This window comes from Cornus florida, unplaced genomic scaffold, assembly GCF_030987335.1.
Source record: "Cornus florida cultivar Cherokee Brave unplaced genomic scaffold, ASM3098733v1 CherokeeBrave_3.0.0_Hap2_Chr05, whole genome shotgun sequence".
Lineage (NCBI taxonomy): Eukaryota > Viridiplantae > Streptophyta > Magnoliopsida > Cornales > Cornaceae > Cornus > Cornus florida.
This window is the reverse complement of record NW_026775575.1, coordinates 84,029,423-84,045,124: the sequence shown is the minus strand read 5'-3', so window position 1 is coordinate 84,045,124 and position 15,702 is coordinate 84,029,423. Positions and strand designations below refer to the sequence as shown.

General features: G+C 34.5%; 2 protein-coding genes across 4 annotated transcripts; one reads left to right on the top strand and one right to left on the bottom strand.

The window, feature by feature from the left end:
* Positions 1–1,836: 1,836 nt before the first annotated feature.
* LOC132307245 (uncharacterized) lies at positions 1,837–3,835 on the bottom strand. The gene is made up of 2 exons (XM_059804956.1): positions 3,485–3,835; positions 1,837–2,364 (listed from the first exon to the last, which is right to left on the bottom strand). The coding sequence occupies exons 1-2, from the start codon at positions 3,726–3,728 to the stop codon at positions 2,051–2,053; spliced, it is 558 nt and encodes a 185-aa protein (XP_059660939.1). The 5' UTR covers positions 3,729–3,835; the 3' UTR covers positions 1,837–2,050.
* A 1,362-nt stretch (positions 3,836–5,197) lies between these two features.
* Positions 5,198–12,343, top strand: LOC132307244 (uncharacterized). 3 transcript variants are annotated; one of them, XR_009482193.1, is made up of 8 exons: positions 5,198–5,583; positions 6,933–7,073; positions 7,248–7,340; positions 7,422–7,548; positions 8,544–8,653; positions 9,241–9,321; positions 11,399–11,540; positions 11,644–11,768. XR_009482193.1 is itself a non-coding variant. In XM_059804955.1 (8 exons), the coding sequence occupies exons 1-8, from the start codon at positions 5,260–5,262 to the stop codon at positions 11,861–11,863; spliced, it is 1,164 nt and encodes a 387-aa protein (XP_059660938.1). In that variant the 5' UTR covers positions 5,198–5,259; the 3' UTR covers positions 11,864–12,343. The 3 variants fall into 3 exon arrangements, 2 of the variants coding, with proteins under 2 accessions (XP_059660938.1, XP_059660937.1); XM_059804955.1 differs by having other exon boundaries at positions 7,437–7,548; positions 11,399–11,481; positions 11,644–12,343; XM_059804954.1 differs by having other exon boundaries at positions 11,399–11,481; positions 11,644–12,343.
* Positions 12,344–15,702: the final 3,359 nt, after the last annotated feature.

The following is a 15,702-nucleotide window of genomic DNA, read 5'->3' as shown; positions in this document are numbered from 1 at the left end:
ATCTAAGGAATGGAAGGAGAGGGAAATTAGAATTATAAGACTAAACTCAGAAGCAATCAATGCTACGCAACCCTAATATTAAATTGTTTTTTCCACATCTTTTGTTAATCAAAATTAGAGGTCAAAACCAACAATTATCTACTGTTTTTCATTTATCAATTATTTAGAGGGAAATGGGAATTAATGTATAGTTTAATATACATCATACATCTATTTGATGCATGTTTCCCAACTTTATATAAGCAGGTTGAAAGTTAGACCAAATCCGCAGCCATTGGAGCTAAAAGTCAGAAGGGGTTCTCACTGCCTAACCATTTAAGATATGTTGGTATATTTTCCCAAAAAGCCCAAGTATTTTAATCAATTAGGTATATCACAACTCAACAATTATTCATTGCAAAGGTTAAACAAACTAACAAGAAAAATGTTTTGGAGTCCAGAAGATAGTGACTGATTAAGGATGCCCAAATGCTTTGCTAAAACAACAGCAGTTAGAAAAGAAATCAAGAAGTGCATACTATGAGAGTACATATAGTCAGGATAATGATTGATCTCATCCCTTCTACATTTAGCAAAACAATCAAACAGAAAAACAATTCTTCCTTTTCAGTAACAACCTTATTTCTCCTCCTTAGCCAAACAGAAAAACAGTACTCGTGACTTCCAAGGTACCTTGAATAAGATCATTTTTAACTCAAAACTCTCGCATTCAAAGTTTCCAACTTTATATATTAAAACACCTTATTTCTCCTCCATATTTGAAACAAAACTGAAAATTAGTTCAATCTGTAACACAGTTTATGTTTTCATACTTGCAACCTGTACGCAACTAAGTTTGTTTTTGTTTGCAGTGACATAAAGCATTTTTTTCAAGTACATCCAGACTTTGTAATTTTAAGAGTGTGCTTCATTATTAGGAGCTGTAAACCCCAAGAATCGTGAGAAGTAATCGATTCAGAAGACCAAGAAACTCACTCACACCTACTTTGCCCCTCTGGAGACTTGAACTCTCGACATCCTACTTGTATCACTAGGCTACAACCCTAGGTATTGTGGCTATGTTTTCTTCCTGATTCTAACTTGGGGAAGTGTGGAGGTTTCTGGTGGTTGAGGAGGCTGTATTGATACTAGATTGGATGTTTTTGTTAAGCCCATTTTCATTCCTTCAGGCTTTTGGAAATGGTCCTTTTCAAAAAAATATTGTACTATGAGGGTATGCCCTCATTTTTTCCCTGTACTGTTCTGCTCTTTGGTTCAATACAATCACATTTAGAAATATATACACAGGCTTAATGATCACAAGTAGACGGTGGATGATGGTTTTCTACAACGTACATTTTTGGTTGATCCATCAAGATCACGGCACAAATTTGCTTCCAAAGAATGAAATAGTTCAATATCTTGAATAGCTACAAGGATTAAACTCTGCCACAAACATGCCTTATGTTCCACAACATATATTTACGCGAGCAATTGAAAATGAAGCAACAATGTCGATTCAATTCAATCAAGATCTTTGTCACAAAATTTTGTTGAATCCATGTGAGAAGCAAGTCGAAATAAAAAAATTGTAGAATATGAAGAATTATGAAATGCTCTTAAGAGAAAACCAAACCACCTGGTCATTGACCCGAGGTATATCCTTTCCTTCCTAAAAGGGAGCTGAAGGTTCGAGCCCTATAGTGAGTATTTGCGGAGGTGTGAGAGTATTCATCTAACCAAAGGGAAAAAAAATAAAGGGGCAGGGGAACCAAGGTCCTTCCAAGAAGCCCCAGATCTTTAAAACCATGCATTGACAAAAAAGATAATTTGTTGCCTAAGATCCACACCTTTCGATCACACAAATCTTAAGACAAGCCAACATTCTTATTAGAAATAATTAACTGTGTAAGAACAAAAATCACAATGCAAATCTTACAAACATAGTAAATGAAGCTTCCAAGACTATACAAAACTGTTATAGATTTGCTTGGCTATGAATCAAATCTCACAACACAAAGAATCATCAAAGAAAGCGAAAACTTGTGAAGGCACATTCACTTACCCAAATCTACAAGAACTTCTCAATGCTGTCTGCCAGAGTGCTTCTAGGCACAGCACCGATAACTGCATCTTTCTTCTCCCCGTTGACAAAGATCACGTTTGTAGGGATGCTTCGGATCCCATATCGGGTTGCAATTGATGGACTTTCATCAGTGTTGAGTTTAAAGCATTTCAGCTTCCCATCATATTGTTTTGACAGTTCACATATCTCTGGATGAATTATACGGCATGGCCCACACCATGACGCAAAGAACTCGACCAGCACAGGGCCATCAGCCTTGAGGACCAGTGAGTTCCATGTCACATCAGTCACAATAGGAACTGCATTTTTGAAAGTCAACCAGGGGGTCATTTGAAATGTCATAGACAGGAACAAAACAAATAGGACGCATGGCTGAACAATGCCCCAAGAGAATGAATTTCAATTGAACTTCAACAATAAACCGCCCTAATAGAATCATATGCAAAGTTATAGATTACATTCTAATACTTGGAAGCAACTTTGTGACCAAAAGAAATGACTAAAAACACTAATTTCATGTCAAATAATTCCCAATTTAAGTTTTAAATAAATGCAATGCTTCATGAGAAAAGGTTAATAAACAAATAAAATTCAGGTCACTTATTGTGAATAACCTACTAATCTCCTATATACATTGAAAACATAGAAACTAATTGCTTGCTAGAAGTTTTTCCATTTTGGCGAGTGCTTGCTTGCTAGATAGATGATCCCCACCAAACTTTATTATATATGGAATCCCAGTGCACTTGGGTGCATGTCAATGTCTATGAAGCTAGGATAGTTCATAGCTTTATGGTTGTTTTGTTTCACTAGGTGAGAAATACCAAATTTGGATCCTCCTGGACGGTCCAGTGCACAGGTGAGTGAGGGTGGACATCAAGAGAAAGTGTGGAGCCATAAGTAGAGTAGACCTAGATGCCTTCTCAAGAGTGGACCCCATTGCTTGTGAGGTGATCTCCACCCTCCCATGCACTAGACCTAGACTGTTCACAGCACAAGAGAAGATCCGGGTTTGAGGACTAACATGACTTTGGTGAACATATTCAATTGGTGGTAAGGACTGGCGCCATTTTTTTCAGGCAACGGATGGGAAATTCTATTATGGTATCTTGCTCACGGAGCAGCAATGGATTGAATTTGAAAGGGAAGTGACACAACAATTGTTTAAACGATTAAGTTGAAACATCAATATCAATTTGATTCATCTCAGTCAAAATTGACATCTTTAAAAAAAAATAACAAATTGATCGTGAAACCATGTTTCACAATGAGATCACAAATAACCAAATAAATTGTTCTTGTTTAGACGTATCAAAATACTAGTTGCTTAAAATTCAAACACGCATGTATAACAGTATATGTATGACATTTTTAATCAAAATAAAAAGAAGAGTAAAAAAAAAATGGGAAGAAGCAAACCATCAAGAGCGGTCTGTGAAGCTTCGCAAACGATGTCCCCAACGCAGCGAGAAACCCTAGGCTTCCTCGAATTCAACGAAGATAAAGATCTCTTTGAAGATGACTGGATCTTCAACCCAGTGAATTCCGGCAAGGAACGGCCGGCGGAGATATTTGAGATCGGTGGGGCCACCGTTGGCGGAGGATGGAGGACCGTCCGGAGTTTAGAAGAAGGAAAAGTAAGCGAATTGAGAATTGTAGCCATTGAACAGAGAGAAAGAAATTAAGAATGGCGAAATTGAATTGCTGAGAGATCCAATTTAAGAGAGAGAGAAGAGAGAAAAAGAGAAAGTTAGTTATGGAGGGAAGAAGAGTAGCTGTTGATTCAAAGCTTTGAATGTAGGAGTTGTAATACTGTACCGTACAGCAGCCATTTTATTGTTACTAAAAACATTTTCTTTGCATTTCACTTTTTTTTTTTTTAATACTCCGTACATCCATAGCTTTTAGTGTGTGTTATATATATATATATATATGTATTGTAACAATTTGTAAGTAATCAAAGAATGTTAAGCAACTAATTTATAAAAAACTGGATTGACTGTGAGTTTGAAAGCTGACCTCTCATGTCGTATAACTTGCATGGCAAAAGCTAGCAAACATAAAATGTTACCAACGAAATTTGTCTTTTCAATTATTCAAATATATATGTTAATGGATTGAATTTTAATTTTGATTATTTGAATATAAATTGAGCTAACCCCTGCATCCAACCTAGCCTATTTAATACTACTGTATATATTTGTATACCCCTTGGTTGGTGTGGGTTTAAATTTTAAAAATAAAAGGAAATTAAAAAAATAAAATGTTATATGTATGACGAGGATTTTCTACTTACTAAATAGTAATGGACTTTTTATTATTAATAATATTATTTTTCAAATAAATTGAAGGAACAAAAACTACATTTATTATATGTAATATGTCAACTAATAACATTATTAATAATTTAATACGTCTGATTATTAAATAGGATTTATTTTTTTATTTTTGGAAATAAGAGATAGAGGTTGTTTCTAAGAGTTAAAAAAAAATGGGCTTACAAATGAACTTTTCTAGTTGAGCCGTTTTTTTTTTTCTTTTTTTTTGTTTTCAACCAATTCATTAGATTTATGGTTACAAGGTAAACCTCGAATACTTGAAACCACACATATTATTTAAAACATGATATTTTTGCGTCTTGTGAAAGCTAAACTCAAAACGTCCGAGTTCAATACTCCCCTTTGAGATCCTCTCAGCTCATCATATTTAGTTGTCCTGATCAGTAACAAAATAATTTCAATAAAATCACACGAGTGAAGTGATCCAACAACATAAACAAATATAAATTATTGTAATTTGTATTAGTCATGAAAATATAAACAAAATAAAATTTTGCCCAAACTCTACTCAAGTGTTTTAATCGAAAATGAGTTTACTCTTCTGCTTCGGATACGAATGGAGAAAGTCTTGAATTAATAAGAATAAATAGACAACTTCATCTGAACTTGTATTAGATCAGTTTAAATTTTTAAGTCGGATGATAAACGTCGGCCTATTACACATGTTTATAAAAAAACCAAAACCAAATCCATTTCATACATGTGAAAATGAACATACTCTAAGGTTGGGTTGGGCTGGGCTTGACCTGGAACACACATACCACAACACTTTCATAAACCCAATTCACATTAACAGTCAATGGTCAAGTAGAGAGTCTAACAAACTAAAATAACAAAACCACCAATACCAATACAATGCTCTCTTCCGGTATCAGGGCCTTGAGCTTGAAATGTTCAGTGTTATACCCTACCTTCTGCAACAAAACCCTCATGGACTCGCGATCCATAATTCACCTCCATAGCCGTACCTTCTCAAGGTCGTCCTCTCTCTCTCCTCCAAGAGAAGTTCAAAGACTGGACGGTGGTGATGCCACGACCATCAGCCTCCAAGAATGGCAGGGTTGGGGGACCACTTCCCCTCTACCCGCCATGGTTGCAGAGATCCTTGAGGACTTGAAGGTTTTGCAGAGAGACAGCGATGCCCAGATGACTTTTGGTGGCCTTGGTGGCAAACTCCAGGTAAATTATTCAAACCCGTCTCACTTCCTCTCTTCTGTATGTGTGTGTGTATATATATAGACTTGTGTGTTTGACTGGTGGTACAGTATTTGTTTTGTGGGCTTTGTTTATTTGGTTTGTGTGTGAAATTTTGTTCTAATTTTGTGTTTGGTGGCTGAGAAAATGTGAAAAGAGGGAAGATATTAGAATCTGAATAATGTATGTTAATCAATGGGTACCTTAGAAAACAAAATTTTGGCTTAATTGATGATTCAGTCTATACATTGGATTGTCTGAGGTTTACAGAGGGTGGTGTGGTGTGGGAAATCCTCTTTCATATGAGAAGTATAGCATTGAGAGTTGGATGAGATGGTGAAGTCCGTATGATGAAGTGGTGGTGGAGGGAGTGAGGATGCTTTTGATGTGAGTGCTGTCAAAATGGGTTTTTGAAGTGGTAAGGGAGGTGGGCATGAAGGAATCCCTTGAAAGGTTATTTAGCATATGAAAGCTCCGGGTGGATAATTGTTCTTAGGAGGATTTTAATCTTTCACAACTTGTTGAAGAGGAGAAACAAATAGTTAGTTGGTGCTGTATGTGCAGAAGGGATGATGAGATGGTCAGTCATCTGTCTGCTCCGGTACTAAGAGATTTATTGGACGTACTTTCTGTTTGATTGGTAGGGAAATGCTAGCTACCTAGAGGGGTTATAGAGTGGGAAGGAGAGTCTGGGCAGTCCGGCAGGCGGCTTTATGTTTTTGTTGGTGTATTTGAGGTGAGAGGAATCAGAGATCTTTTGACGGGGTATTGGATATTAGGGAGCTCTTCCTTGTTGATAGATTCTTTTATTGAGTTTGTGTATGAGGCTCAGAGTACTGAATGTATAGTGACATAATGTATGCATCCCCTCCCCCATCAAAAAAAAAAAAGGCTAGAATTTAAGATGGCTTTGATTGGTGGGGTTTCTGTAAATTTCAGTAGATTTATGTATGGCATTTAACTTCTGATAATAAGAAATTCATGAAACAATCCATGAAGATTTTGAAGAAAAGTTGGAGTAGATATTTCATTTTGTGCGTGGCTCCTCCCAAGACGTTCATGTGCTGACACCAGGGGTAAAATCAATGTAAAGGAGTTCAAATTGCACAAAGGCTTATAGCCAAACACCAGCTCTTCGCCCCCCGATTCCCGTTCTTTCTTGATTCTGCTTTCATTACCCATTTTCATTTTCAAATTGGAGGTTTTCCTCTCTCAACTTGTATTTCACTTTAAGATTTTTATGTTTAAAGTTTTGCCTGCTATTTATGGTGCAATGGGCATGGACCCATTGGCCGCTTTTATCTTTTAATTTGATCTTATATGATTGTTTCCAGGGAGACTTCAAGATTCAAGAGGATAAAAAACACAGAGCAAAATATCAGGCTTTAGGGGATTCTGACAAGAAGTTCCAATTTTTCTCTGCTCGACAAATAGCTTGCCGCTTGCTTGGAAGTAGGGGTTACCTTTGTCAGAAGGCATGTGGTTTCCTTTGTAAAATTGCAGTTAGCGTTCTATTTGTCACTTCTTTGATGTTTACCTAGAACAAATTAAGTTTTATGCACTGCAGATGAGGATTATCCCCGTTCATGGTTTCACACTCAACAATATCTTTCATCATTCTATTTGATGAGATCTTTATTATTTTCCAGTGCTGGCTTCCCCTGGAAGATTGTATGTGTTCAGAAATCATGCCCTGCTCTCTTTGGAATGGCATGCGCTTCTGGTTGTATATGCATCCAAAGGTTCAAACGCAATTCAAGTAATAGTTTCCCTGATTCACATAACACCTTTCAAGGATCGTTTATTGGCATTCATTTCAACAGGATTTTTTACGGCAGAACAACACGGGAAAGCTGTTATGGCAAGTATTTGGTGTTCAAGCTGCAACTTTGTGCTTGTTTGGCATCCCTGAACATGAAGAAATCATGTGGAATGCATTCAAGCTTTCAGGTTTCCATTTGTATTTGTATAATTTACTTTAGCTAGGGAACAACTTGCTCAATGATGAATCAAATCAGAAGAGCCTGCTATAGAAGTATTGATTCTTTACACGAAATCGGTTGACTTATTTTATCAGTTTTAGATAATTGACCCAACAAGGTCACTGTAATGAGTTCTCCTACTCATTTTAAACACGGATTCATTGGCCAAGTTGGCTTAAATCTAAAATGCTAGCTGATCAATCCTTCTGCACAAGGCATTTTCTCTTCTTGCATGACAAAGTTACAAATTAATGTATATAATCTTATCAAGGATTGGTAGATGGCATATACTAAAATGCATGCATGTATGCTTGGCATTAGTAATCATACAACATGAACTGCTCAAAAGGTACAAGAGGGTGTCTCGTCTTTCATAGGTAGACTTTTGGCTTGTCTAGGTGCAAAACAAGGAATATATTATGTTGGCATTGTACTATATTCTTGCTACCACCTTCTTCTTGTTTATTGAGAAGTTAATAATTTACAGTAACTGGTGGTGCCTACCAGTGGATTGCTGATAACTTTAAAACACATCACACGAGTTGTAAAACTCATTTGAGAGTATGTGGAGATCCTGGGGATATTTCTTGAGATAAAATTTGATGTTGATTCCTGTCTTAGTATGCCAGACATATTCATTTCATTTAAGCATAAAATAATGTGATTTTCTAACTTCAGAATAGGTTATAGTAATTTTGGAGTGCACATTGAATTTGTAATATGTTGAAGTTGTCTTTGCTATGGTTAATGTAATAATCATCAGCAATTGGAATTTCTTATGCAGCTGGATGTCGGAATGTAATTGTTGACATTGATTATTTAGCCAAGTGTTTATATATATATAGTTTCTTTCTCATACTTTGAACACTTGGACTGACTATCTTTTCAAGTAATCTCTATTTTCTTAGTTCTGAAACCTATGGGATGGCAGGTTTCTGATATGATCGTGCTCCAATTTTTCAGGAAAAGATAAGGTTTGGTGTCTTTATCCCAATAAGAATTCACCGACAAAGTCTGTTCAGGAAAGCTTCACGGGAGACCATTCTACAAGTCCAAAATGCTCACCAAAGATGGTACCATTTTATAAACTCTGTTGTCTACACATTTGCAAATATAATTTACTTGAAATATGTTAAGTTCAGGTGCCTAGATTAAAGAATCAGGAAATTAGGGCTGCTTAAGACTGCTTTGTTTAGGCAGTATAAGAGAGATAATTTATTTATTTTTTCCCTTTTTTATTGATAACATAAACTTAGTGGTGTTAATTGGTTGGGCTAGTGTGCCCTCACACCAGTCCTTCTAAAGTTGCAAAGTGGATTGGAAGACTTGATTACTTTTACACCTCATCACAATGTTATAAATCTAATAACAACAGTACCTTTTTATTTTTCGAACTAATTCAATCTGTTGTGATAACAAAAATAAATTTGTTGTTACTTATAATAACTTTGAAGAAAGCAAACATTTTTTCTTTAGCAAAAGTGTAATAATCCAAACCAGATTAATTTCCTTGTGCGTTAGAAACAATCTCAATTGTTTCTATAGACTCTTGCTTTGTACTGTAGGTTCAGTTTCACTTAATCTGGAATATCTCTCTTTTTTTTTTTTTTTTGGGTTTCATTTCTACAGAATGGTAATTTTCATGTTGACTCTGCTGCAGACAAATGAAGATGAAACTTTGAATTTTGTTTTGATTGACGGTACATGGAACAATTCCGCTGCAATGTTCAGGCGTTTAAAGGTAGTACTGTGAGGAAATTTTTCCAATTCTTATTATTCACTATACTGCATTTTGAATAGATGGGGGTGCCCGTGTATTATTGACTAGGAAGCATGGCCACTCCAAAATGGGCGAAGAATCCGTGTCCGACACGTGTCAGACATGCCCTGACACTTGTCGGACACACCAAAAACCATGTCTGGAATTTTTTTTTTTTTTTTTAATTTTCGGACACGGCTCGGACACTCCGCGTGTCTGGAAATTTTTTTTTTGCTGATGTGTTCTGTTTTTTTTTTTTATACTACCCTTTTAGTATTGTAAATGGTAAAAGTCCTAGGTCAAATGATGGATGGAATAGATGATAGTACACTGACTTGTTTTTGTATCTTTTTTGGGGACTAGCCTTTAGGTTTTTGTGAATGTTAAGTGCTAACAGTAAAGTCCTGAATGTTAAACAATCATGAATGTTAATAGTCCTTTCTGTCTATACTTTTGTATTTGGAGTAAAGTTGCAATGATGATTAAATGATACTAGTTATTATTCTAATGTCTTGCTTTTTATTTGGTTTTATAACTCCGCAACATTGTTCTTTTATAGTTTATTAGTTATGATTTATGATTTATGTTTTTTTTTCATTGTGAGGTTGATGAAAAATAGTAACACTCAGTAATTTTTAAAGTACTACATCATATCTATATATATATATACACACACACACACACACTTTTTGCCGTATCCCCACCGTGTCCGTGTCCTAATTTTTTTGGATTTGCCGTGTCGCCGTGTCCGTGTCGTATCCGTGTCCCGTATCCGTGTCCGTGCTTCTTAGATTATTGACAAACCCACTTCTTTATTTTCTTTTTTCTTTTTTTCTGTGATTTTTATATTTGTCATGCCACATACTTTCAGCCACTGGTATGTGATCTCTGTTCATGTGTGCTTATTTTGCTCCTTCCATGCAGTACACCAAATACAATCAGGATTACTTTCCACTGGTCTCCTATTCCTAAGTTTTTCCCTTTAAGCCTCTTTTGGTTTTAGGGATGATGCCCAGCACATTACTGTATAACTGCAACAACTTACATTTTACTGAAGTTTATCAAAATTTTGTTCATGATGATGATGATGAAGTTGAAAACATAGTAACTTGAAACCTGAAATCGTATTTGGTCTTTTGCTATGAATTGTGATAACATGAAAATTTCATATTCAGGTACTACTTCACGCGTCATTGTTTTTATAATGATTGTTATTTTTTCTTCTCATTTACTTCCATTTCATTTGATGTTTTTTTTTTTTTTTTTCATCATATATTTAACATTATTTGAGCTTTGAATGAGTTCCACATAAAGTTTACTTAACATTATCTCAATGTTTTGAAAATATTATCTGGTATGCTCATATTTCTACGAGTAAAATTAAGCAAACACCATATTGTTGTATATATATGACAAAAAGAAAATGCTTAAACGTATTAGAATTTGTTAATTCTCCAGAACGATCACTCGCAGCATACACCACATCTTTGTATATATGACAAAAAAGAAAATGCTCAACATATTAGGATTTATTAATTCCAGACCTAAGTGAAAATATGGAGGACGATAACCTTTTGTTAGACAGTCAAATCTGCTGATCTATCATGCCAACTGAACTTCAACTAACTAAGTAGTGTTATAATAGTATGCCAATAGATAGTAATGTCAAGGGAAGCTAAGGGCCTACTTGGTTCAGTTGAATTATAAAAGATAGTTCTCTGAAAAAAGACATTTTTTTTATTTTATATTTTTGTATAGTTTTCTGATTTTTAGTTCTTAGAAAACAAAGAACTGTTCTTAGAAGAGGCCCTCAGTTTCCATGGAACTGAACCTATGAGGGCAATCTTATTCTTTTAAGGAGTTATGTTGGTCAATAAAGGTTGAATAGTCCTCTTTAACTTGCTCCACATGTCATTGACACGATGAAAAATAATGAAACTGGACATTTTTTAATTGCCCTTTCTTCTCCCACACACACAAATAGAGGGACAAAGTTCTTTCATAAGATTTTCGGAGTTTCATTTAGAAATGTTCTGATTTGAATTTGTTTGATGAGTAGGAACAAGCAAAGTTAGTTTGGGGAGAGGAAGACCTTCCTTGCATATCTCTGACCCCGGGTGCATCTGCCATGCATAAACTTCGGTGAGATGAAAACACAACTGTCAAATATTTTACAGAGCTTCTAACCCTTCTATCAATTTGTATGTTGAGTTTTCTTTTACTCTATGATTCGAAAGTTTTACCCTTAAACCCTAATGATGTAGTTGAAGTTAGTAGTAACCTTTACTGTTGTTTCGAGGGCAGGCCCCAGCCATCTTGGGATCGTACTTGTACAGCAGCAGCAGCCATTGGTCTCCTTTGTGAGCTGCAACTCCTTCCAGATTTCAGTTCATGCGGATTGGATAAACAGTCTGAAGCAATAGAGGATGCTTTAGCGGTTTTGTTAGAAGCACTTACAGGTCGGCGCCTCCGCATGGGCAGGTCCATCACTCGTAAGGAAAGACATCTGTTAACAGGCAACTGAGAATATTATGTTTTAGTGATGAATTTTTTGAGATCTATCCCTTCATTCTCTCTCTCTCCTCCCTGCTGATTTGCGATTGTATTGGATAAATTCAGCCACATTCACAATTTTTTCATACAGAAGGAAGCACATGAAGCAAATGAGTTGCAAAACATTCAAAAAATAACAGAATTCTATACATGCAGGACCTGCTGACAGAAGGCTTCTGTTGTAGCAGCTTGTTTTGTGAACTAATAGATTTGGTTTTAGTTCTAATTTGATTGTTTACATCATAGACATGCATTTTTATTATAATTTTTCCTAAGGACTTGAATTCTCACCCTCCATTTTGAGATGCAGTTATACTACTTTGGTGGTTGCATATTCAGATGTAATTTTGATATAACAATGGAACAATGTAATTTGGCTTTTTTATGCAATGTGCATTGACTTGGACTTGCATTGCCTTTTATAGTAATGGATTTATTAAATTATTGTCAATGGTGTAAACTATTCATTTTTTTTTTTTTTTCAGTAAATGGTCATTGTTGTACACATGATTTACCCGATTAATTACTGGCATGTTTTTCTTGTGGCCTCAGACTGGTAGGTAGAGGGATTGTTCTGGATCGATCATATGATATATAACCAAAATTCAAATCCGAATTCCAAAAGGATTTGATTCCAACAACAATTTCAAATTTAAATTTCCAAACCTTCTATTAAAAGGTGACCAGGTCTCTGCTAGAAAAATTAGGTCGATGCTTGTCGGTGCAACTAAAACCCTGACATTATAAATAGCAGATGAGAAAGTAGAGGTACAACTTGTAGCAAATGTTGAGATTTGAACATATTATCCTATGTTATAGGGTTTGCATATTTTGCCTAAAAAATGCAGCATTATGAGCAAAACAAGATGTTGCTTCACTGGCCTCATTGGCCAGTGAGTTAGTGCCTCCGGTGGACTTTTGAGTGTCAGGCTTTGACTCTCTGCATCTATTAATCTAACTTCTAACATTTTTTGCCCATTAAAAAAAAAAAAAAAAATGCAATTAAGAAAAAAAGGGGAGGTATTATGGTAATTTGACATCTGGATTGATTGAGATATAGACAAGGTCAATTATTATTAGTCCACAAAAGCATATTTCATTTTCCTTTTATAAAGTGCTCAACATCACCATATGGCATGTTTGGCAAAGTCTACAAAATTGGATATGTCCCTGTCCTTGTGAGTTGGTACCGAAAGTAAGGTTATTCCAATGGGGTATATACCTACTTGAAAATGTTGTTCCTATACTCAGGTGGTTAGTGTGCACAAGCAATTGCTAAAAGAGTAATGTTGTTTAGGCTTATTTGTTTAACGCAAAAGTGTTTAGACTTATTTGCTTAACGCAAAAGTCTTTCATTTAATATAATGAATAAGTTCGGGTGTGAGTTCCATCCACTGCATCACAAGGGTATAAACTCTTAGACTAAACAAAAGAGTTGACAAATCGACTTACCAAATAGTACTTCCCTAAAAAAAAAAAATGAATATTATTCTTTGCTACTACCACTTTTTCTCACTGATGCGTTTTCTTCTAGTTCCCACCAATGAATATTATTTGCAGTTATTGGAGAAAAGGAGAGCAAACCATTGTTGTTTAGGTCAGCCATTGAATGCCAAAGCAAGGAAAGTGATTGTTTGTGGTAGTGGTAATCTAATAGAAGAGTGCTTGTGATGGCAATTAGCACCAATTTTAATCCACAATATATAATTGTGTGTGTGTGTGTGTGTGTGTGTTATATATGTGTGTTATATATATGTGCTAAAATGACATAGTGGTTGAGTCAAGAACGGACCTAGTAACAAGTGAGGGGGGTAATTCTCCTCTCTGAATTTTTAATTTTTTATTAACATATCATGTTATTTTTTTTTTGATATATACTTTTTAAAATATTGCTAATATTCTTCCTTAAATTATTACAATATTTTATTCTTGCTCCCTTCTCTAAAGTTCTAGATCCGCCTTGCTTTGAGTTACAAAGTCGTGATAGTGGCGTAAATGGTCCTAGAGAAAAAGGTGCATTAAAAGGTCTCTAAGGAATATCCTTTACCGAAAGACTAAAAGAGGAAGAAAAAAAAAAAAAACAAGTGGAAGTGCAAAGCCACGTAGGATTTGATATGTGAATGAAAATATTCCAAAAAGAGAAATTTAAAGGTGCTATCAACCATAAAGTTAAATACCACAAGTTATGCTAGTGGAGCATCTTTGTGCGGGATTTCACACTACAATGCATGTGAAAGCCCAATTTGCACGCTATTATTTGCTCATTTTGACACATACGCCCATTTGACTCGTACAAATTTACTTATCTTTCTAATTTTTTTTTTTTTTTTTTCTCGTTAATTGGTAAAGAAAAAGTAGAACCACATAAAAGAAAAGAGAAATACCATCATATAAAGAAACAGTATTACTTCAATTTTTTTTTTTTTTGGTAGTGACTTCAATGGCTATGGTTTAACAAGAACTCTTTCCAAAAATAAATAAAATACATTCTCTCACTTTTTAAAATGTTCTCTTACTTTCTAAAATGTTCTAATCACGCAATAAAAATGATTGTACAATTAGGGTCTGTTTGGAGAGTGTTTTTATTTCGTGACTTTTTTTTTACTTTTGTTAGCGTATTATAACAAACCAAAAGTACGAAGCATGTTTAGTAATATTTGTTATGTTTTTAAATAGTATCGAAGCGCTTCCAAAATTAAGGTCAAAATCGGAAGTATCAAAATTATAGTTTTATTTACTTCTGCACTATAGCAAAGCACTGTTCATTAAAAAAAATTAAATTAAATAACATTTTTAATTAACCATTCAAATTTTCAAACTTGTAATACTTTTTACGATATATGCTTTCATATTTTTATTTCTAAAAATCTTATAACAAATTTATATTATCAACAAGTTTCTAAATAATATTGAACGCATTCTAAAAGTAGAAATATTATTTCGGTTTCGGATTAAAGTAAAAGCACAAAATAACTTTGTCACCAAATGGGCTCAAAAAAGTGAAAATACAAAAAATAAATTAAATAAAAGAAAAAACTTTGAATTATGCGTGTCACTTTCTTTTTCACTCATCGTGAAGTCATGATCTCAATTTCCATCTTTCCAAATTCAACTAATGAATATGCCTAGCTGACTAGGTGCTGAATGCAAATCTTTTACCACTGAACAATGATTTCTTTGTTTTAGTGATGGTGCATTTTAACTTTTTATGTGGTGACAAAAATGATTACAAAGTACAACACAATCCGACATGGAAAAAATTGTAGAACATAAGTATGGTTTTTCCATCAAATTTTATAATTTTAGAACCTCATTGTTACGTTTGAAAGTTGGTTAGTAATCGAGTTAAGATCGAATTTAGCTTATCTTTTATTTTATCTTATTTTAAAGTTTTTTATTCTATTTTTTTACTTTTCTCTTCAATCACTAACAAACTTCCAAACTTAAAAATGAGATCCTAAAATTATAAAATTTGGCAGAAAAAACATATTTAGCCATATTTTTTAATTGGCGCCATGACTCCATTTTTTTTGAATTCTAAATTGAAGATATTGTATATTTTTTGTTTTTCAAATTTAAAATTCAATGCCCTAAACATAACAAATATGTTGAAGCAATTCTAATTTGAGATAGATTGTGTTAAAACTGCAAACAGAATTTGTGTTAGTCCTCTTATTTGAATTTTAGATGTCATTAATATTTTTAAAATACATAAAATTAGTCAGACAAATCCGTTGGAACTCAATAGGAAAGGCAACGCTTTATTATTGATCCATCTGGAAGGAGATCAAACAATAATCTTCTGACACG